The sequence below is a fragment of the Oryzias latipes genome, chromosome 16 (genome assembly GCF_002234675.1).
Source record: "Oryzias latipes chromosome 16, ASM223467v1".
Lineage (NCBI taxonomy): Eukaryota > Metazoa > Chordata > Actinopteri > Beloniformes > Adrianichthyidae > Oryzias > Oryzias latipes.
Window position 1 is genome coordinate 5,075,644 of NC_019874.2, and position 22,560 is coordinate 5,098,203.

The 22,560-nt window shown below is 41.7% G+C and overlaps 1 protein-coding gene across 2 annotated transcripts in view; it reads right to left on the reverse strand.

Moving 5' to 3' along the window:
- Positions 1 to 284: 284 nt before the first annotated feature.
- The window catches only part of klhl32 (kelch like family member 32), a 34,159-nt gene continuing 11,883 nt past the window's right edge, over positions 285 to 22,560 (reverse strand). For both annotated transcript variants that reach the window (XM_023964203.1, XM_023964202.1), the window contains exons 4-11: positions 19,780 to 19,887; positions 15,777 to 15,875; positions 11,508 to 11,723; positions 7,356 to 8,082; positions 7,194 to 7,252; positions 3,422 to 3,614; positions 2,203 to 2,297; positions 285 to 1,177 (exon numbers count right to left, since the gene is read on the reverse strand). In XM_023964203.1, the coding sequence (XP_023819971.1) occupies positions 1,016 to 1,177; positions 2,203 to 2,297; positions 3,422 to 3,614; positions 7,194 to 7,252; positions 7,356 to 8,082; positions 11,508 to 11,723; positions 15,777 to 15,875; positions 19,780 to 19,887 (1,659 nt within the window). In that variant the 3' untranslated portion in view covers positions 285 to 1,015. The remainder of the gene's footprint in view (positions 1,178 to 2,202; positions 2,298 to 3,421; positions 3,615 to 7,193; positions 7,253 to 7,355; positions 8,083 to 11,507; positions 11,724 to 15,776; positions 15,876 to 19,779; positions 19,888 to 22,560) is intronic.

The following is a 22,560-nucleotide window of genomic DNA, read 5'->3' on the forward strand; positions in this document are numbered from 1 at the left end:
CGAAGGCTCAATCCTGTCTTGCAATCACACAAACCCATTTTCTGTCATTGCTAGTCATTTACCAGCCTCATCAAACTGCAATCCATCTCCTCTCCAGAGCAACCGTCTGCTGCACCGCACTCCTCTTCCCCGGCAGCATCAGAGCGCCGGAGAAGCCCTTCAGACATCGAGCTGTGCGACGCTGCTTTAAGATCAATATGCAACCGCCTGATGTTGCTAAACAAACCTCTTAAAACACCACCTTGATCATTTCTCTTCCCATCCTCTATTAAATACACTCCATGTGTTCTTTTACTACATCTTTATTCTGCCCATTTTCAGGCAGACGTGTTGCTTTGGACAGACAGGGGAAGTGCATCACATTTCTCCCATGTTAGATGGAGTTTGTGAGACTCCACACAATCCTCTCTGACATGTTCCTCCCTTATCCTCACATTCGTCTTAAACATGAGCTGTTTTAGGTCCTGAGAAAAACCGAAGCGTTGCATCCACAGGTCACAGCACACATTCAGCAGTGTGTCGCTCCTTTTACAGGTTCATCTTTTGATGAAGTTTGACCTCATTTATATAAAAACAGGAGTTCATGCACATTTCTAATACAACTTTAGCAAAAGATGAAGGTTTTTCAGGACACAAAAGTTATTAGAAGATTAAATGTGTTTTTAGCTCAAAAATCAAATATGTTATAGCCCTATAAAGGCTTGCAAGAGTTTCTGTCTTGAAATATCTCGTATTAGTTAGTGAGCTCATCAATCTTTGTCGTCCACCTGTACTTCACCTGTTTCCACGATTGTCGTCTTTCCTCTGAAGGCTTCCCTCAGATTTACACAACATCCGCCTTTGGAAAGGAAATGCAAATTTGCCCCATTGACCTGGCAGCGACCTCCTCATAAAAGCCTTGTGGCTCTTGTGAATAAGTACAGTATTTTCTATATTTTTGTGTGTCTAAACTGAGTCAGTTCCAGCTTGTTTGCAGCTCTGGCCGTCCAGAGTTCTCAGTTCAGAGTCTGTGTGGTTAAACGGCACCAATCCTGTGATGGGGCACTTGTAGAGTTTGCAGGTTTGGGCAGGTGAAGTGCGGGGCAGGGAGGAAACATGCTGCTATCCCATTGGAGGCGAATGGCAGCGTTGGCCCGTAGAACACCTCCTCTTTCCCCTCTGTGCTTAAATCCAGCACCTGCAGGAGGAAATGCAAAGACGTTGGGTCACTCAGAGCACAACTGAAGTGCAACTGATGCATGTCAAAAGAGGTGAGCGATTGATGGTCCTGCTTCACTAAAAGTTATCCTATGCTGAATTCTATCTCTGCTGTCACTATTGCATTTAGCTGAGCTATAGTCACCCAATACTGGCTCTGGAAAAAAGATCTGGAAACACTTTTGGTGTCCAAGGACGTTTCAAGAAAGAAGATTTTAAGTCTAGTTGCTATGACTCAACTTCGAGACAACGCCACCTGGATGAATAAGAACCTTCACCGATAAAAAGCAAAACTGTTTCTAGCTAAATGGATCTGAGCCAAAGCAGCACCAATTCTGATCTCCTTTATGCTTTAGGTTAAACACATTTAGGTCTTTGGGATCTGAAAGTGTGGGAGCTCAGTGATGCCGTTCTGTTACCTTGGTTAAACTGTGGTCAATCACAGGTTCTGTTCCTAAATTCATGCAAATGAATTTACCTCAACGACCCACTCCAATGAAAGACTCCGTCTTTGTTTTCCTTGTCTGAGCTGACATCTGGCTCCAAACTGTATGACTAGATAGCTCCAATATTGCTCACCATTTTTTGTTGAATTTGGGGTGGGTGGGGTGGGGTGGGGGGTTTAGGATGGCTTCTGTGGCTCTGCAGAAACTATGCACTAGAAAATGACAGTTTTTTTTAATTTGGGCTACAAACAGTATAACTGTAACTAAAGGACCACTGGGAACGCTTTTACAATAGTTCAAAAGATGATCAGAGTGGGACTTTCAATTTTTTATCTAAAAATTGATTCACAGAATTTTTTCAGCTATGTTAAGAACCTAAAAAATATGTATGCTTGTGAGTCAAATAAAACAATACAAGTTCTACTTATTATCAAAGGTTCTGCACAACTTAAAGACAATACAAAAATATTAGGACTGAAAGCTTAATCTTGCCCAAAATGCTGTTTTTTTTTGGTGGTTTTCAACATTATTTGACAATACCTCAAGCTCAGTCTCTCACCTGAATGCACGCCAGCGGCTCATTGGTCCAAATGGAGTATCCTCCAACCACATAGATCCTGTCATCATGAACGGCCACCCCAGACTCATTTTGACCTGCAGAGGGTGGAGCCAAAGAACGGTGTCACTGTTCCAAACTGTGTGCATGATCCATTGACCGTATATGAGAACTGACCAAAGAGCCATTGATCCAGTTCTACACTGCAGTCTGTCCTGCTCACATCCATCTCTGTGTGGTTTGGAGCTGCCACCAAGCAGGACAGGAGCACACAGCAGTGGGCTACCAGCTGGACCACATTATAAGGAATCTCATAAATATGTATTATCATCATGGAGACTTCTGTTTTTTTCAAACGCTCCCTTCCAGGAGGCTTTTTAAGGCCCTGTGGATCAGAACTGCCCGACGCCGGCATAGTTTCTGTTTCACAGCTACGTCCTTTTTAAATATTTAAATCCTCACTCACACCTTTTAATAAGTCCACTTTATAGTCATAAAGCTTATCTGTTTATCTGTGTACACTGCAAAAACTACATCTTAAGAAAGTAAAAAGACCTTATTTTTTCTGTCATGCAAGTTTTTCAAAAGCAAAGGAATTTTACTTTAAGAAAGGGAATTCGTAAGAATTTTTTTTCTTTTCCATTTGCATATATATCCACAGACATCCCACTATGTACCTGGGAAACATGATACATGTTCTATGAGCAAAAAACACAAGATTAATCAACTTGTTTCTTTCTTGGTGCTGTTTAGTGAGCACCTATAATGAAGCTATGACAGGGAAACGGGAAATACCTGGTGTGAGATTGTCAAAAAGTACCAAAAAAAAAAAGAAGACGTTGGAAACTGAAGCCTTAGAAGATAAATAAATCTTTTTTATATTTTTGTAGTTTTATATTTATTTTTTTAACAGTTTGACATGTACTGTCACACAGAAGTCCCTAATGTACACATCAGCTTTTCAGAATGATGATTTGGTCTCATTAACATCCATTACATTTTTCAGGAACTGCTTAATTTCCCTTTGGGTATTAACAAATTGTCACTGGAATCAACTGCATTGAACTGTTTTATTTTATTTTCTGAGTGCAGTTCCATTTTTCATTTAACGCCGCAGAGAACGGGACGCTCGCCACACTGAGGGTTGCGCCTGCTGTTAGTGTTTACAGGAAACACGGGGGGGGGGGGTGAAGCGTGATGCGCTGCCTCTGTCCAGGCTCACCTGTGAGGAGGCTGAAGGAGCAGCGGGTCCACTGGTCCAGGTCCATGTCGTAGGAGTCGATGTGGCGGACCAGGATGCGGTCGTTGTTGTAGTCCAGGTCGTTTCCTCCGAGCACATAAAGGTTCCTCCTCACGGCCACCATGACATGATAGACTCGCCTCTGCAGCATGGGGCTGCGGGCCAACCACTGGTCCTGAAGAGGAGGGGAAGGCGGCAGAGAGATGGATGAGAAAAGAGGAAGAGACAAAATGAAAAATTGTGGTTTGGGGGGGACAGAGCTAGTAGAAATGAAAGCAAAGAAGGAGATTAATATTTAAGCATATTCATGCATGGGTAATTGATGTATGCTCAGTGCTAGATAAATAACGTGACACTGGAGCTCTGGATTGTACTAATGACTTCCCTCCCTTTTTCTAATCATATGTTTCAGCCACTCCATTTTCCACCGAGGGTCCCTGCTCATCCCACTCAGTGTGCGGAGCTTGTTTTTCGTCGGCGTGTGTGCACGTTTTAGGCAGAGAATGAGTGTGCGTGTCTGCTGGGGAGCTGACGGGTGGCCATCTGTTGAGGGTAGAGTGGGTGGGGGGTTGCTGTTGCTCTGGCAGGTGAATGCAGATATGTGGTGAATACAAATGAGGCTGCTCCTCTCCATCTTTTCACTCTTTCCTTCCTTCCCAGGCCCACATGGGTGTGCACCCTTCACAGATACACACTGCACACCCCCATGTTGGGTTGCGAGGACGGCCCTGTCAACATCCAGGCCTCTGGAGAAGCCGCCTCATGCACAGGCACAGCAAAAAAATTGGCAAAGAAATTGCTGCGATTTAATCAACTTTTTAGCAGATACTGTTTAATACCAAAATAATTACAAACAAATCACAAAGCCGTTACTGCAGATGGAGGAAGTGACAGATCTAGGTTTCCTACGTTCTGCTTATTCTGGATATTCCTGGCTTCCACTAATTTCCATATGGTGAGAAAACCAATTAGCCGACACTTAAGTACTGCCTGTTGTGTAATCCATCACAATTCAGCACAAGGTCGGCATTGATCTGCTTTTTCAAAAAGCATCCATTGCCACACAGATGCTGTTTCCATGTTTGCTTCCTTTTCATATTTTTCAAAAAATATCTCCTTTTCTTCCCCAATTAGACAACTTTCAACGCAGAGCTGACATCATCACATAACGTGTGACCTACAGTTGGACAACAAGGATAACTGGTGCTCCTGTTAGTGAAACCAAACAGGTTTCAATGGTGCAGCTCTTGTTGTTGCAACCAACACCTTTCCACTCTGAACTTGTCATAGACAGACGTATTTTTGGGGCCCCCCTCTGCATCGCCTTTTGACGTTTTGGGTTTTCGACATGCTGCCTGTTCCCATAAAATCAGGGGTCCTAAACCCCCGAGCCGCCAACCAGTATCGCCACAGACTAACATTGATTCTTCAGCTTTGTTATTTTCTGATTTAGAAGGAAGTTTTATTTTGGAAAACTACAGGACAAGCCCAAAGCTGAAAGTTAATAAACCCAAACAAAAAGACGTGTTTGGAAAGTTTCTTTGGGGAGAAAAGAGGCAGTGGGGAAACTGAAGAAGAGCCTTCAACTTCAAAGAAACATAAAGCTGCCATTTACAGACAAATACGGGAGTCTTCCTCGATGTATGGATATATGGAGACGGTTGGTTCCGTGTACCAAGTCTCTCTGCATAATATGTGGCGACTGATAGTTGTGTCATTTTACTTTGCTTTATTTATTCATCCCACCTTAAAAGTTGGATGCGGCGGAAGTTAGCGTCCGGTTGTTAGCATCAACTTTGACGTTAAAGGGACAATCTTCATCACAAAGTCCAAGTTTAAACCAGTTGCAAACATTTTATAGAGAGTGAAGATTCAATCAAAAAAAAAGTTGCCAACCTGCTGAAGAGAAAACTGAGAAAACTTGCAAAAGCGACAATTTTTTTTTAATTTTTTTTGAAAGGCTGAATTAGGCAGGAATTTTCCAGTTTGTCCAGTTTGTGTGCGTGTGTGGCGCACAGTTCCATGTGTTTTATGTCATGTGACATTGAATACTGTCAAAAGGTTATCAATTATACTGAATTAATTTGAAATGAGAGTTAGATATTAATTATATGTACCGTACATGTGCCACCAATCCTCGGCTACTTAAAAATATGTTACACTGAATATTTCAACCATTTTTTCCTTTAACTTTAAGAATTTATTACTAACTGGACCTCTTTACATTTTTGTTAAAGACCTCTGATTTAAACCATTGACTGTATCAGAAAAATGGATGGCACAAATGTGACGTCACCATAGAAAATTAAGTCAATTCAGTCGCCATTTTTTTATGGTAAGGTTGTCGCCATGTTTCAGTTAGATGAAATCAGTAAGCAGTAATTAGCCTGAACCAGTCTGAGTCTGTGTTTCTATGGCAACCACTCTCGCCAATCAGAAGTGAGCCCACACCCCTACCACTAAAAGTGGGCTTGGAAAAATCTGTCAATCAAATGCTGTAAACGTTGGACGTGAAAACACCTTTTATTGAGGCATCTGATTGGTCAGTCTATAACTTGAATGACTTGCACAACAGAAAAAATATGACAAAAACGAGGATTATCAAGAACATCTACAAAAAAAAAAGGTATCAGAGCAAGAATGGTTGTTCTGACCAATACAGTGACTGAGGAATAGCTGTTTATTTCTCCAGAGAAGTCTATGAGATTTTGGCTTCTTTGAACTAGCGGATACTTCCTGTTTGGAATGGCAAGGGGGAGGGGTCTTATACTCCAGTTCTCCTATATAGCCAATGATTTAAACACCGAAGAGTGTGTGTGCATAACTAAGACAATGTACAAAATATTTCTAAACAAGAAAATCTCAAGTAAATCTTGTGGATTCTTTGACAAAAATCCCTTCTGCATCAGACTTTTATTTACATTTTTTTAGTCCTTTTAAATTCAGACTTGTGCGGCCATGTAGACCTGCATCAGACACAGACCTGCCTGATGCAATACAACAAGCTGTAAAAGTGCATAATAAAACATTTGGTCAAATAATTTTTATTTTTAATCCTGAACATAGTTTTTAATGAATTTTAAAAAACTCATCATTGGGTTTTCTTGTAAAAAAAATGCTCGGGTTTTAAAGACTTATGACAATGAAAATGGTGTTTTTGGTATTTTTAACATGCAATTTGATGCATAAAAAATACAATGGGTGGGCCACAAGTTCCGCCCCCTTCTGACACATCCACTTGTAGACATGTACGTTTTTGTTTTCCAATATTGGATAGCTCCAATTTTGCTCACCATGTTTGTTGCAGTGCTAATGTTAGCTTGGGCTAATGAGGGGCTGTAAGCTAATGGAAGAGAGTGTAAACAGATGGATGATGAGATGTGTGGCCGGGCTTACTCTGCCACAACTCAGAGGTGAATTTCCAATGAACAACTGCCGCACTGCAGAAACTATGTCCAAAATCAACGACTGATTATTGATTCAGGCTAAAAAAACGACATAACCATAATTAAAAGACCGCTGGGAACACTTTAAAATTGGATCAAAAGATGATCGGAGTGGGACTATAAAGTTTATTGGCTTCACCAAATGAACTTCTTCTAAATGAAAAACAGCCATTTGGCAAAGTATTTACTGAATGAGTTTAGAGTTAAGGACAACCTCAAACAGTGAAGTCTTAACAAAGTCTCTCATTCAACAGTTTTAAGCAAAAAGCCCGCTTTTAAATCTCTATATGAGCTCATTTCTCAGTTACCTGTTCTGGGTCGTACACCATCAGACGATTTTGGTACTGAGCAGTGTTTGTAACTCCACCTGCAATGAGAGAGAACAACCCATCCTGAGCTTCTGGCTCTTCTGCACACTCAGCATCGCATGCACAGGTAAAAACAGAGGTCAGAGGTCGGCCTCGGTGTACCTGATACCCAGAGCAGGTTTTCAGCCACACAGCCAGCATGGCAGGACAGTGAGCGGTCAAAGGCCTGGACAAACATCCATTTGTTCCTCTTGGGGCAGTAGCGCTCCACAGAGGGCAGCACCTGCCTCAGCTCATTCCTGCCCCCCACTGCATAAAGGTACTGGCCCAAAGCCCCCAGGACAAAGTGTTCTCTGCAGGCCTTCATGGGGGCGATCTCTGTCCAATGGTTGCTCCTGGGGTCATATCTACATGCAGTTCTCACTGCACACGTCCTCCCGGTGGCATGCTCCACCTCTCCACCCACAACAAACAGGAAGTTGCCCATCACAGCCACACAATGGTGACTGCGGCCCGTGGGCATGGGCGCCAGCTCGCTCCAGTTCGACCCTCCTCCCACACGAACGTGCTCCTGACCCGACGGGCTGAAGTACCGCAGCTCCCTCACCCTGCTCACCTCCCGCTTACGGCCACCCACTATGTAGAGGGTTAGGGACTTGAAGCGGGGCCGGGTGCGAGCCGACTGGTGGAGCGGCTGAGCAAAGGTGGCATGGTGGTAGTCCATGGCCTCATCCACCAGGGCGGCAGCAGTGGGGCTGGTTTGAACAAGAGGATGGCCATGGGCCAGGTGGTGCAGGGTGGGGACGTCCATCAGGCCGTAGCGGACGTGCTGCAGAAGATCCTCGGTGTACTGGTAGCGACAGTCATGTTCCAGCCACAGAACCACCAACTGTACGGAGAGAAAAGAGAAGATCACAACATGTGTGGTCAGAGTTCTTAGCTGATCAGTGATCAGATTCACTCAGATGAAAATGGGTGTTTAGTGTTTTTAACATGTTCTTGTGGCATTTTTCTGATGATGGAGGACATCTACAAAAAATTAAGCTAAAAATTGCATTTCTGAGTATTTCTTTATTCAAATTGTTGTGAATCAGGAGCGGATGAAAAAAAGCTGTTTGAAAAAAAATGTTACGTAAAAAATATACAGGGCTGGCCACAAACTCTCTGCTCTGACCTCTTCTCAATGGTTAGGGGAAGGGGGGTGGGGTTGCTCTGCACCAACGCTTTCGACCACAACTCAGAGGCAAATTGCTAATGAACTACTGCCACTCTGCAGAAATTTCCTAGAACATTCCTCAACCCCGGGCAACAGACCAGGCAGTTATCACTGGGCCGCATAGAAAAAAAAACACAACATACGTTTTTTCTTTTCCTTTTTTTTTATTTATAATCTAATTATGAAGGAAGTTTTATTTTGAAAAACTGCTGGATTTCCCCCAAAACATCGGACTCATTATTGATACAGGTCAAGTTGCTCAGTCACTAGTGAAAATACATCTGCTACTTTCTAAGAGCGGCTGCACTGACTGCTCAAAGGAAACTCTCAAGCTTGCAAAGTTGACACAAAAAACCCCCAAACACCTTTGGAACATTTTTTTGTGTGGGAACTATCTGCTAAGGAAACAGAAAAAGAGCTTTTGACTTCAAAATAAAAGAAATCTGCATTTAACAGACAAAAAGCAGGACTTTTTACTCCAAATATGGATTTATTGTAACAGCTGTTCCCACACAGCATAATAATGATTCTGACTATTCAACAACCGGATGTCTAATGTTACGATGATGCTGCTAATAAAGCTCAAACGGTGGATTCAGGTTTCTTATTAGATTTGTTGTTGTGTCCATTTATTTTGAAAGTCAGAAAAGGCTGAAGTTGGCGTCCAATGTTTTAGCTTCCACTTTGACATTTATGGGTTAAGGGAAGTATCTAAATCACATTTTTGTGGTTCTGACACAAAATCTAGTGTACAAATAAAGTTTAACCTCTTAAGACGAGGCAGCCACATGCATAGACATCACAGTAGTTAATTCTGCCTAACGGAGGCCCTGTGACTACAACATAAAAAGGCACATCAAGCAAGAGCTCTGGTCTTAAGCAGTTAAACCAGCTGCAGCTATTTTAGGGAGCGTTTAGATAAAACTTTGCAAAAGTTAAGGGAAAATGTGGAAGCCCACCTCAGACTCGTACAGGCTGGCCTGTGAAAATATTGTCTGGTAGGGGACTACTGTCCCAGAAAACCACACATGATTTTTTTTTTCTTGATTTTGGCTAAAAACAGCATAATCATAATTAAAAGACCACTGGGATTGCTTTTACAATAGATCAGAAGATGATCGGAGTGGGGGTGATTATAGCTACAGTATATGGAGAGGGCTTAATTTCACCATTTTTCATTTAAACTTTAAATCTGACAACATTTGTCTTTTTTTCTGAATCTATCAGTCATATGCAGAAGGAAAAGACAGGTCAGATCTGCTAGGAGAAAGAAAAACAAGGTGCATGAAAAAGAAAACGACTGGAAGACTATTCATCCGTTTTTTTCCCCCAAGACAACGTTGGGCTATTATGGCAGGACTGGGGAGAAAACGGTGCTGCAGCACAAACACAAACACACACACACACACACACACACACACACACACCAGCCTTTATTAATCAGCAGCATTCAATATACAGTCTGCAAATATCCACAGGCAGCCTCTTTTGTTTAATGCAGGCAAAGCGGGTAGCAGGGAAAAGGATTTAATTGAACTTGAGAGTGGCGGAAGGTTATTTAGCAGCAACGAGGTGTGAATGTGGGCGAGAAAACTGGAGATCTCTGATACCATTATCAGGAAGACAAAGTGCACTTTAGCACAACCCATGCAGAGCCTGAGAAGTTATTACAGAGGGAAGAAAAGAGGCATGTTTTTGAAGAAAAAGCAACATGAGTGACCGACACAAAAGAGAAAGAAATTCCCAACATTACATCTCAGGAGGAAACATCTGAATAGATGAGGGCTGTGGACATAAATAACCCCCAAAATGTCTCCTCAAAGGGCTGGTTATGCAGCAAACTTTCACGCCAGCCTTCAGTGGCATCACTTTCCTGCGCCTTCCTCCTTTTATGAGCATCTCTCCTCATGTCTTGGAAATGACAGTGTGTTGGTGTGTGTGAGAAAACCACAGCAGCTGACTGTGAAGGTCACACTGCATAACACAACTTCCTCAGGGCACAGAATAAATCAACTCCCTCCCCCCTTTCCCTCCCCCCCCCCCCCCCCCCAAACTGAAAGAGAAGTGCAAGACAGAGGGAGAGAAAGAGACTGTTGTTTGTGTGCGACAGTGATAAAGTCAGGGAAGAAGATGATGAGGGGCTGAGAAAAGAGGAGGAGGAGGATGATGATGATGATGGTGATGATGATGGAGAGCTGCAGAAAGAGGGAGGGAGCAAGGGATGACATGAAAGTGAAAGGAGAGAAAAGCAAAAGGCAGAGAAAATGTGTTTTTGAAAGCACGAGAGGCTCTGGGAAACTCGAAGTGACGGTGATTGACAGACGAGAGCTTTCGGTCCAGTATTGATGTCCGCACCACCATCCTCCCACCCTCGCCTCTTTCGGACGACAGCCCCCGCTCGCCGTCCGCTTCCGTCTGATGCCCAAATTAACCTTCTGAGCGAAGTGAAGGAGGCCCAAAGCAGCCTAATCAGAGGCTGATTATGGCAGCGGCGCCTGGCTAAAGGGTCAGGGTAATTGTGCCATCAGAGGCCTGATTGTTTTCAATCAGACGGGCGGCCGAGTGACAGCTGGGGGATTGGGGGCCCTGATGGAGCCACGGTGGGCCTAATCAGAAAGCAGAGGGGGAGAGCGAATGAGAGGTAAGGGAAGTAAGGGATGGTGGGGGGGGTTCGAGGTGGTGCAGGGACTGATTGGTGCAAATGAACAGTCAAAATGGCAACTCTGCATCCCGCACCGCCGCCTCACTCCACCATCCAGGCAGTTCATCATGCACAGATGCATGCCCAACAGGACTGTCAGAGCTCAGCTCAGTGCGCCTGATGCATCCCACAACAGCGCAGGAGCAGCAGGTGCTGAATCTTTTAAATATTCCAAGCTAGGTGCTGCGATGCTAATGTTTTTAAGCTGATAATATTTCAATTTTAAATTCAATCAATCTTTAATCCTGTTCCTCAGCTTAATCTGGCATTAACCTGAACATGTTTCACAACAAAAGCTGCGCTTTACACCATCAGATAAAACCTTTTTTTTGTCAGCAGCGGTTTGTTGGCATCGTGTGTCCTCATCCACACAGAAGAAGAACATTTCACTACATACTTTCCATATCTCCTCCTCGCTGAGCGAGGTGAGGCGGTCGCTCTTCAGCACTTCTCTGAGGAGGCGGAAGGGCAGCTGCAGAGCCTCGTCCTGCCGGCCCTGGCTCAGCTCAGACAGGTGTTCCACCAGGTAGCCCACCACGGCCTGCTCCAAGGCGGGCAGGTGGAAGAGGTCAGCCACCCGGTACAGCTCCAGGTAGTTCACGCTGCTTAGTTCCTGCAGGACCAAAATAATCAAACAGAGAGAATTTTCTTCAAACGTGTCCATACATTTAAATGTGCTTTATTTTATATTTTATTTATATACTTGGCTCGTTGTAGGCAGGGAAGCATAAATGAAGTAGCGCTCTACTCTAAGGCTATAATGAGGAAGGTTTCTGCATAAGTCTCAGCTGTCAAACAAACCTAGACCCATTCAATGACCACCAAAGAAACTAAAAATGAGAAAAGGGCGCCCCCTTCTGGCAATACCATAGAACTCACTAACCATTATTGACACAAGCCCAAAGTAAAGCCACAAAAATATGTTGTAAATAAACACACAATGTCTGGCATAGCTCCTCCCACTCCCTAAGTAATGTAAATAAGATATTATTATTGAGATATTATTAGTTGCTTGAACGATACTCTCCAAATATAATATTTGAGGACAAGTGCAAAGGTGGTCATTGAGATGGAAAGAGAAAAGGTTTACTAGTTTTATTTTTGGCTGATGTTATTCACACGTGTGACCAAGTACAAAAATGGATGGAAATTCATGTTGGCCACATGTAATCTGTGCGGCCAAAATGCACATTGCTGCAGTCTCCACACATATTTTAACCCGAACCATAATCCTAACTCTGCCCTGATTACGGGCAAATAGTCACTTCCATGATTTTCCTGTTTCTCTTTATTTATTTATTTCTTTATTATAGCATCTTCCGCCATTATTTGGCACTCAACTCCTTCCACAGTTTTTGAGCTATTTTAACGATTCAACTGTTAACATATTCAGCTCTTTCAGCTTTTTCCAGCTATGACCTTTGGTCCTTCAATGCCTTGACTTGTCAAGATATTCCAGGATTTCCAGGATTTCTGCCTCCATTGAAATACATGGGGGATCCTTGGTGCAGAAGCTCGCTGGTTCGATACCCATCACTCACATTTCTCACAAAAATATATTTTTTGTTATTGTGCTGTTTTCACTTTATTCGTGGTCAACTTTGATCATTAATTTATTTTTTGCTAATCATTACCCTTTAAGTTTCATTTTCATTCCGCATTCAGCCCTGCATTTCCTTTTGGAAAAACAGCTTCTTCTAGTTTCTTCCAAATAAAAAAAGTTTGAGTAAAAAAAAAGAAAAAAGTTTTTTTTAGGAAAAGTCAAGAGCTCCAGATTTACTGAATAAATCATATAATTCCTTCGGGACTTTGACATTCTTTTGGTGACAACTTGGTTCTTAAAAGTGTTTTGGAAATCCCAGTTTTGTTCATTTAATAAAAATACTCTATTTTTGTCAACAGTATAGTAGTAAGGGTAAACCCAGTCCTGATGACAACCTTTAAACCTATGATGGAATCTACCTGGATGAATGAGAGTCTTCACAGACATATTTGTCAACACTACTACACTCCCATTTCAAAACACACCCAAAGACTTGTTCACAAGTGATTAAAACGTAAAACAATTATGTTCGGAAAAGCTGAAAAGTCAGTTTCACACAAACAGCTGTTCTAAACAGATGACTTTTGAGATTTAAAGAAAGTTTTTGAAAAAATGTCTTCACTACTCAGTGCATTAGATAGGGCGTTCACCATTTTGTCGGGGTGTCTGAATCTACAATTCAAAAATCCAGTATCCAGGAAAATTCTCTGAATGCTTTGGAAAAAATAACAGTGTGCAATGATGTTCAATAGATTGTTGAATACAGACCACAATGCACTGCCTTTGAACAATTTTTTATTTGATGAAAAATGTATCCAACTTAAAAATCAAATCAGTAAAACCAGCTTCATGAGCTAAGACAAGAAAAATTCTGAAAAACACAACATTACAATCATTTAATGGACTGTGGGAGGAATTTGGAGTGCCCGGAGAAAACCAACAGACTCAACATCCAAACTTCTCACAGGAAGAACTCAGCCAGGATTTCAACCACAAATCAAGTTTATTTTCAATAATATATACTTTTTCCAGTTTCTTAATTCAAACCGCATGAGAAGATGGAACAAAAAAGTCACCTGAACCCAGATAAAATAAGTGTCATCAATAAGTTAAACTTAAAGTTGAAGTTGACCCAATTGACCAGGGAGAGGTGAGCTGCAGACCCCCCCCCCACAATCCAACCCCTTCATGCTGAGGGGTAAGGAGAGAGGACATTGGGTTCAGTCTTTGGCGTAACTCGACCATGGATTTGAACCCACGACCTTTCAGTCTTAATAGAATATGCCAAATACTTTTTCATTGATAACAAAAAACGAGCATTTGCGCTGAAATCTGTTTCCTCAATATTACGCTAGATTGACTTACTTTTATCTAAACCCCAAATGCAGAACTGCCTTTTTGTTACACGTATCCTTTGTGTTTACTTTACACTGACTTCACAACCACCAGGTGGCAGACTTTAGCTATAACTGTGGTGTTGCTGTGACGCCTTGGCTGCCTGACAAACAGTCCAAACAGATTAGAGGACAGAAGTACGATTTAAGGGCAGCATCTTCAAGAGCACTATGAACAATTGCAATAATTTAGGTATGAAGGGTATAAAAAAGAAAGCAGGCGCTTAAAAACGATGCCAAATACAAATGGATCAGATCTGTTTCATAGTGTCTACTAAATACAGTAAATGCTAAATATGATGCATCTTAGACTGACTTTCTGCAGTAACCTTAAACTGACCTGTTTTAGTATCTGCTGGGGCTTGGCCACCAGCCCAGACCACAGTTGAGGGATTTTTCAACTGTTCCAACACATGCATCTTAGTCTTGTGACAAAAAGCATGAAACATCCAGCTGGATGGCCTATCACCGGAACAAACTGAGATGCTTTTAATTGGTAAGACGTAAGAAGCTGCTGGAGTGTCTCTGAGCAACACACTGAATGACAACCGGCTAGATTCTTCTCCAAACGTCTCTGACCTTTAGGTTTCTATGGAGGAGGATCCACACTGACGCCGAACATTTACGGCACCATACCAACCAAATTCTTCCGTCACAAAGAGAAACTGAGTTCTAAACAAAGAAACTCTTTCCAGGAAGAAAACCCTTTCAGAACAAACCAGGGATGGACACAGTTTTTCTTTCTGAGTCTGACCGTGAATTTTTTCCTCAAAGCAAGTGGTTTTAGGTTGTGCACATATAAACTACCTTTCCCGCCGCGAGGAGCCAGTTTGTTCTTCAGGTTACAAAAGCTGAGTGAGCTCCAGAACAAGACAGCGGCCCTCAAGAGACAGTAAAGCCATAAATCTGACCGTTTTGCTGCCGTCACTGCTTTCTAACCAACTTACAAAAACACCTGCAACCTGCAGGGCAGGGTAATATGAACACTCGTTTGCTAAATGAAGCTGAAATCCTTCTTTAAAATTGTAAATAAGACTAGACATGATATAAATGTCACATAAACCAAAAAAATCCAATGCATAAAGTATAATGGCTCCTTCAGAGTTTTCAGGAGTCTTAAAGAGTTGTTTATGACAGCATTGTTGCATCTGCCCTCTATTACGGAATGAGCTGCTGGGGAGGGGGAGGGGGGGTGGATGCACTGACAGGAACAGGAAAATTATCGACAAACTAGCTCGGAGATCCGGCTCCATTCTGGGGTGTCCCCTAGAGTCTGTGACTGTGGCGAATGTTGAGGATGTTACGGAAATCCATCATGGACAATCCTCTTCTTCATCATTCTCTCCATGAGACCATGGGAGCGCTGAGGAGTTCATCCAGTCACAGACTTTAACATCTCACTGCAGGAAGCAGAGCTTTTGCAGATCTTTCTTCCTGTCAGCTACTAGACTCTACAACCCCTCACAGACACTGGACACTTGGTTTTTTATCATATTATTTATTGTTCTTTGCTTTTTATTATGTGCCGTCTTTTAATTGAGTCATGGTAACAAATCAATTTCCTCATTGTGGAATTAATAAAAAGTTCTATTATATTCTAAAAAACTAGAAAACATTATCATCATGTTATTTCCTTATTTTCCTTTAGGTGTGAGTGTGTAAAGTTAGCATCGGGGTTAAGTTGTAAAATGTGAAAACTGGCGTGAAATTGTGTGTGTGTGTTGTGCACCTGGATGAGGTAGTGTGAGCAGAGGCTGAGGAGCTCCAGCAGCTGAAGGTGGCTGCCTGCAGACAGGACGTCCTGGATAACAGCCGGCTCCAGCAGAATCTGACAGCAGCAGAAAAACAAGGTCATCCGGTGTGCAGAGTTTCACTTTGACTCTCCTTCTTTTAGGACATTTTCAAGCACATGACCCATTTTTGCAATTAGTTTTTAGATATTATATTTCTAACAAACTAGTGGAGGAAATCCTAAAAGAAGTTAAATCTGAATAATAGCAAACATCTAACCATGTATTGAACAAGTACCTTTTGCAGGAAGGAAAGGTTTTTTTATTCTCCTTTTAGATTTTTAAACTAGATTTAAACTGAAAAAAATCCAGACAATCTGAAAAACTATTTTCGAGAAACAGTTAAAATCGCTGGTTTGTTTAGAGAAAGACCTTCAAATATTGTCTTGTTTTTTTGCAAAACGCTTACTGTTCCGTGTTTATCATCTGCCCATATGCAACACTAAAAGCTGAAATGCATCCAATGTATCCTTTTTAGCTGAGGAGAGCAGAGCCGTGAAATGCTAGAGTGTGGTGTGGAGGGTTTACTCTCTGTTCTACGTGCACAACAAGGCTGCAGATAATTAAATCTTTCATTCATGACTGGAATAGTCAAACTAGACACAGTAACATAGCAGGCTAGCCTAGTCCAAAAGAATTTCCATGCAGAAAACTTGATAATTTCTTTAATCACAATACTGCTGACAATTTAGCCGCCCTCAGATGGCTGTCATTTTTATCCAATCTTGCTCATAATTTATTCATAATAAGTCAGACAGAAAGGATCTGAATGTGTATTGAACTACTTTGGTGCATGTTGTTCTCCTTTTATGTTTGATGAGCAGGAAAATGTATTGTTAGCATTAGCATTCATTTTAAACAGTTTCAACACTAATTGGGATTCATGTTCATCATTTGGCATAATTATCAAGCAACTGTTGTGGACTTTACAGTAAAACAGAGAAATCGAACACAAACGAGCCTCTTCTGATCATTTTTCCTCCTCCCTGCAATTAGATGTGCATTTCCGTTAATTGGTGTTTGGTTTCCTCTTGGGTCCGTGCTCAGGTCCAGTTGACCACATGCTTCTCTGAGCTTCATAAGGCTGATAGATTTAGACAGAGTGCAATAACAAGAAGTCATTTGCTGCACTTAAGTCTATACAGCCCAGAGCAGAGATGCTTTCATCATCACTGACAGGAAAGTGGATCCTAACATTAGAAAAAACTGGGTTTAAATGAAGAACTCAAAGATTTTCTTTTAATCCGTCAGTCAACAGGCTAAACTGATGAGGGTAAGCGAGTGCTTCTCTCTTCCTGGTTGCCTCTCCACTTCAGCGGCCCACTACAGTCAGGGCGCTTCGGTCTCACAAAGCAGAAGTCATTTTATAACACTGTGCCTGGTGCAGTGTGGGAGGGCTGCGAGATTCGTGCAAACCAACATTTAGAATGCTTTCTATTTGCAAACTATCACTTGGAGAAGACAAAAAAAGTCCATATGTCCTCCACTGAGGCCATTTTTCAGCTTCAAGTGAACAAAGTAGGAAGTTTAAACCATTTGAAGTTCTCATTAGGGTCTAGGCGGGCTTTCACCGAAGCTGCAAGCTGACGTTCCTGCTTAAGAGCCTCAACTGAACGGATGTCGACGTGCGGCTGAAGGATTTTCATGATTTGCAGTGCAGAAACAAGCATATTGCCGTCTCTTCATCCGTTATCATTTCCACAAGGCAGAGGCAGAGCTTGACCTATTTATATTTCTTCATTTTACCTGTCAAAAACAATATTTCTGAACAGCCAATGATGACCCAAAACTGCTGACTACTTGGTGGTGCAACTGGGGGAACAAATAGTCAGGGATAGTAACAGTTATGACTGAAACTTACAGTGGCAAAATTCTTTATGTTAAAGCCAAGGGGCCTATACCATGCAAAATCAACTTTTTAAGCCTTTAAATGTATCACAATGTTCATTCTTCACAAAAAACACTCCCAAAGTGGTATTTTGATCCATTCCCACATTTTGGAGTATTCTTCAAAAAAACGGCCCATCCCAATCCACTAAAAAGAGTGGGTCCTCACATTATGATGTAGATAAGTGAGAAACAGCCCCTTCCAGAAAGAGTCTGCGCTGCCAGCTTCCCCCCCAGGCTGACACACACCCACTTTCTCTGTGGAGCTAGCGGTGATCAGCAAAAACACTTTTATTTTATATACACAACATGCACATCCATCTTTGCAAATGTTAAGATGTTTGTTTTTGTGGGTGAAATGTAGACACGCTGCCGAGGTAGACTGTAGGATGACATCATGAATGGCCAGCACCCACATAGAGAAAGGCGGAGCCTCAGAGATCAAGTCGTCTTACTTCCGTGTAGTAAAATGAACTGTGAAAATAACTAATTTCATAAAAAATGTGTTCTGTAGTGTGCCAAAGGTAACATATTATATTTATGGACGTAGTTTACTCTGAACAGCTTAGGAAAAGCATCATAAAGGCCCTTTAAGGGTGATGGGGGCAGTACCAAGTAATAGGGGTGTAGGAAAGAAAATCAATTACGTGAAATATTGTGATATTTTATTTGGCAATTCTGGTATTGATTTTAAATGTTGCAGAAACATGTAGTTCACCATCTTACTTTTTTGTTCCACTTAAATCTCTGGCCTCTAGTTGCCAGCACACAAACTCCCAGCCTCTTTCTGCAGCTTTACACCAAAGCAACAATAAGATCTCGCGAGAACCATCTCGTGGTCGTTGTTTACTCACTAGTCTTACGGTTGTAGTTACGGAGCTCAATGACACATTAGTTTCAACAAAATAGGCAGACTAATAGAGATTGTTCAACGTCTCTTTGGTTGTTTAATATAGCAGCCATTTGCTAAATTCATAAAGTACATTTAAGTGAACTTGGAAATAAATACCACTTTGTTGTCTTCAATAAGCTATATAGAAGCTTATTGGTTAAGACACATTTACATGTTTTTAATACTGAAAAATATTTTGTTGCGGAAACCAGATAATGTTGAGTATTGAATGATTAATTCTTCATGAACCAGGAATAAACTAGGATTTTTGCTTAGAAAAAAGTAACTTGTGTGTGAGATCCAGTTGCAGTGCTTAATGCTCTGATCATGAAATAAATTACACTTTACAAATATATTCAAGTAAATGGTGTATTAATATTCAGACAAAGGGTTTTTTCAAAGTCATGCTCTTTTAAAAAAATTGTGATGTATTGCTTCTGTTCCAGTCTTAGTATATGTCAGGATATACATCATGTTGTGACGCGTTTATCGAATCGCCATACTCTAGCCAAAACGCAGCCCTATTGGGTAGTGTTATTCTTTTGATTCAAGGCGGTAAGTTGCTGTTAACCATCAGCCCTTTATGACCTAATTAGTCATTTTATTCAAATCCAAGAAGAAAATACTTCTGATGATGACTGAAATCCAAAAATATGTTTTTATTCATTTCTTCCAGAATTTTCATCATGCATTTCCACTTGTCTTGAATGCTCTGACTGCATCACCTGTTTGTTTTTTTTTGCACATGGGTTGATGGGTTTGTTCATGGCAATTTACTTTGAAACGTAACTGGATTTCCACGCAAATATTTGTGCCACTTTCCGTCCAGTTGATCTGATTTCTGCTGATTTACTAAGTTAACTGCAGTTACACACTCACTGATAAGCTTAAGGAGTGGAGCAGAGGACAGTGGTCCCAATAAGAGGTTAAAAGTACGTAGTAGGATTGAGACACAATGGGACTAAGTTGGGTTATTTGTTCTATTGATGGCAAACCTTTGATAAAATGAGACAATAACAATTATGAGATTTTTATATTTTTATATAAATGTTTGGCATTTGGGGAAAATAAAGAGTGTACATGTTTCTATGCTCAGTGAGACAAATTCTGTAGAAAGCAGCATTTTCTGAGATGTCTGCTCACGTGTGACAGCTCATGCTTACCTGTCCTGTGTAGGCAAAATCTAAAGCATGCTTCAGCCCAACGCTGGTCACTCCTTGCAGAGTCACTTCATCTGCCTCACTCTCCACCATGCAAAGGCTGAACATGGCCTGATGAGAGAGCAAACGCAGTGAGGTTAACTCTGACCGTACCAAATCACAGCAGCTTTAGCTGCTTTTTAAATTCAGATAACAAAAATGTTTAACAACAATAGTTATTCAACGTGTACTGTCATGTAGCTCTTCCACAACAGTGGGGCTCTGTGGGATAATGATAGCTTTATACCAGATACTGATGATCATGCAGAAATGGCAGACTGACACTATCCCTTTTCACTGTGTCTGCACTAAAAAGAGCAAAGTCAAAAACATTAGTCTCCATCATTTATGTATTACCGGGCTCTGGAGCTCAGCAGAAACACAAAGGACGACTGGTTCCTTCTGTTAAACCTGCGTTTTCTAACACGTGCACAGTGACACGTGTGCACGCTGAGCTCCATGTGAAATCAAAGCAGCGACAATGCCATCTTCAGTCTGCCTCTGCTGCGCTCGAGTCCAGCTTGCTGCTTGCTAATCAAAGTTATTGACTGATGTCATGCAATGAAGGGATGACGGTTGCATTGATCAGGGCCAGTGAGCAGAGAGGAGGAGGCGGCGAATGGAGACTTTCTTTCTGGGGTTTATGTTTGAACTTAAACTGCAGTGAGACAAACGGCATCAATTCTTTGCTATATGTAATTTTAGCTGCTTCACTGTGGCGTCACGGCCTCAGGAGACTCATCCTGCTATCTTGCCGTTTTTGAGGGAGTATTTTTAATCAGAACAGCTGTGTGCAGCAGAACTGCATCGTTTTATCCTGACAGGTAATACAAGCTTTGCTTTCTTCTGCACATGACATATTAGACTACCCAGCAACCCTAAAATTGCATTCAGTCAGGAAAACAGGATTATGTCTTCCCTAAACTTCCCATCATGTCTCTGACTCATGAACTTCTACCTCGAGCAAACAACACTCCTGGATGTTGGGTTGGATGTTTGAGACAGAGCTGCTCAAAGAAAACATTTACCTAAAGCCTGTTCAACTCTCTCCCCTTGTTGATTGACCACTCTGCTAATTAAAAAGCTCCTGCTCCATTGAGCAAAGGCCCTCAGCTTAACCTGGAGTGTAATAGTGTTTCGTTCTGTGTGCATGGGTGGAAAGACTTTAGCAAAGAGCAAAAGAAGTGAACCCCTGACTTTTTGATGCTCACTGGAGTGTTTAACAAAAGTCAGTAGAGTGCAAGAGCGCCCACAGAGCTGCCGGCCTCCGGCATGAATGCCCCTGACCTTGACAGATGAGTTAAGGGGGCAATAGTGACGGATGGCTTCTGTGATCCAAGGTATGGATCCAGAGCGGAGGAACACTGGGCCACGGTCAGAGTGCGCTTTTCACCTTTCCAGTGCTGCAGTGGAGGCACATCTCTGCAGTTTGCATGACCAATAAGATAAAAAAAATGGTGTGCCTGCTTGGTGTGTGATAAACCTGAGGGGACTCATTTTCCTCAGAGAAAAATAGCAGCTTTGAGAAAAGCTGTTTCATTGTCCATGATAATTGGGTTATGTCTGGGGACTTCAGGCTTTCTCTACAGAAATTGTTGCAGACCTCCCACACACCAGAACCAGTGGCAAGAACATACTCAGCTGACAAATACAAATATTAATACTTTGACTAAGTTTTACAGTCCTATCATGACCCTAAAACATCATCAACAGTGTAAACAAGTTGGCCATAAATAATGATAACTTTATTAGCTTCACCTCTGCACAGCAAAATTAGAAACAACTCAAGGAAATGATAAAGTGATTTAGCTCTAAATAGTCCACCTGTAGTCCAGCAGCTGACTACATGAGCTCACAGACTAACTAGTGGGATTTTTCTCTATTTTCATAGGAATATTTCAGGTTTAATTATGTTCAGACTGTGACAAAGTGATGACCTGTAGTTTAGGTTTCCTGGTTGTTTTAGATCAGGTCATGTTTTTTATTTCAGTTATGTTCAGTTAGATCTTTGTTTTTCCTCCAGTCAGAATCACACCAGGTTTTATTTGACAATTATCCAGTTATTTCTCTTTTAATCGGTTCACTTGCAGTATGGTGGAGTCTGTTCGACTTCATTAGGTCCTCTGCTTTGTCACTATTTTTGTAATTCTTTGTTGAAGATGATGCTGAAAAGACAGTCTGGGGCACTCTTAACCATTGACTGTATGAGAACTGGACCAACTGAGTGTGACGGCGCCCATAAAAATCACGTACTTTCTTCCGCCTCCAACCAAACAAAGTCAATTGCCACTTTTGTCAGTTTTTTGCCAAGTTGCCATTTTTTTGTGATACAGACCCCACCATGTTGAAGACAGACAATATCAGTAAGTAGTGATTGGTCCAAATCAGTCTGAGCAAACATTTCTATGGCAACCACTCTAAACAATCAGGAGTGAACTTGTTGGAAGTCCACACCCCTGCAACAAGTGAATCTGTCAAATGTTTGGAAAAGCGGATGTGGGGGCCAGCAACCACCAAATGCTTTCATTGAGGCATCTGATTGGTCAGTTTATAATTTAAATAACTTGCATTACAGAAAAAAAATCATGAAGAAATGTAGAATTATCAAGAGCAGGGGTGCTCATTACGTTGATTAGGACCACAAAGGACATGTGGGTTGATCCCAGCCCACTAAAGGTAAATAAAATAAAAAACATATTTGTTTTTTTTAATCCATCAGCCAGTAATCCCTCTCACCATGAAGTA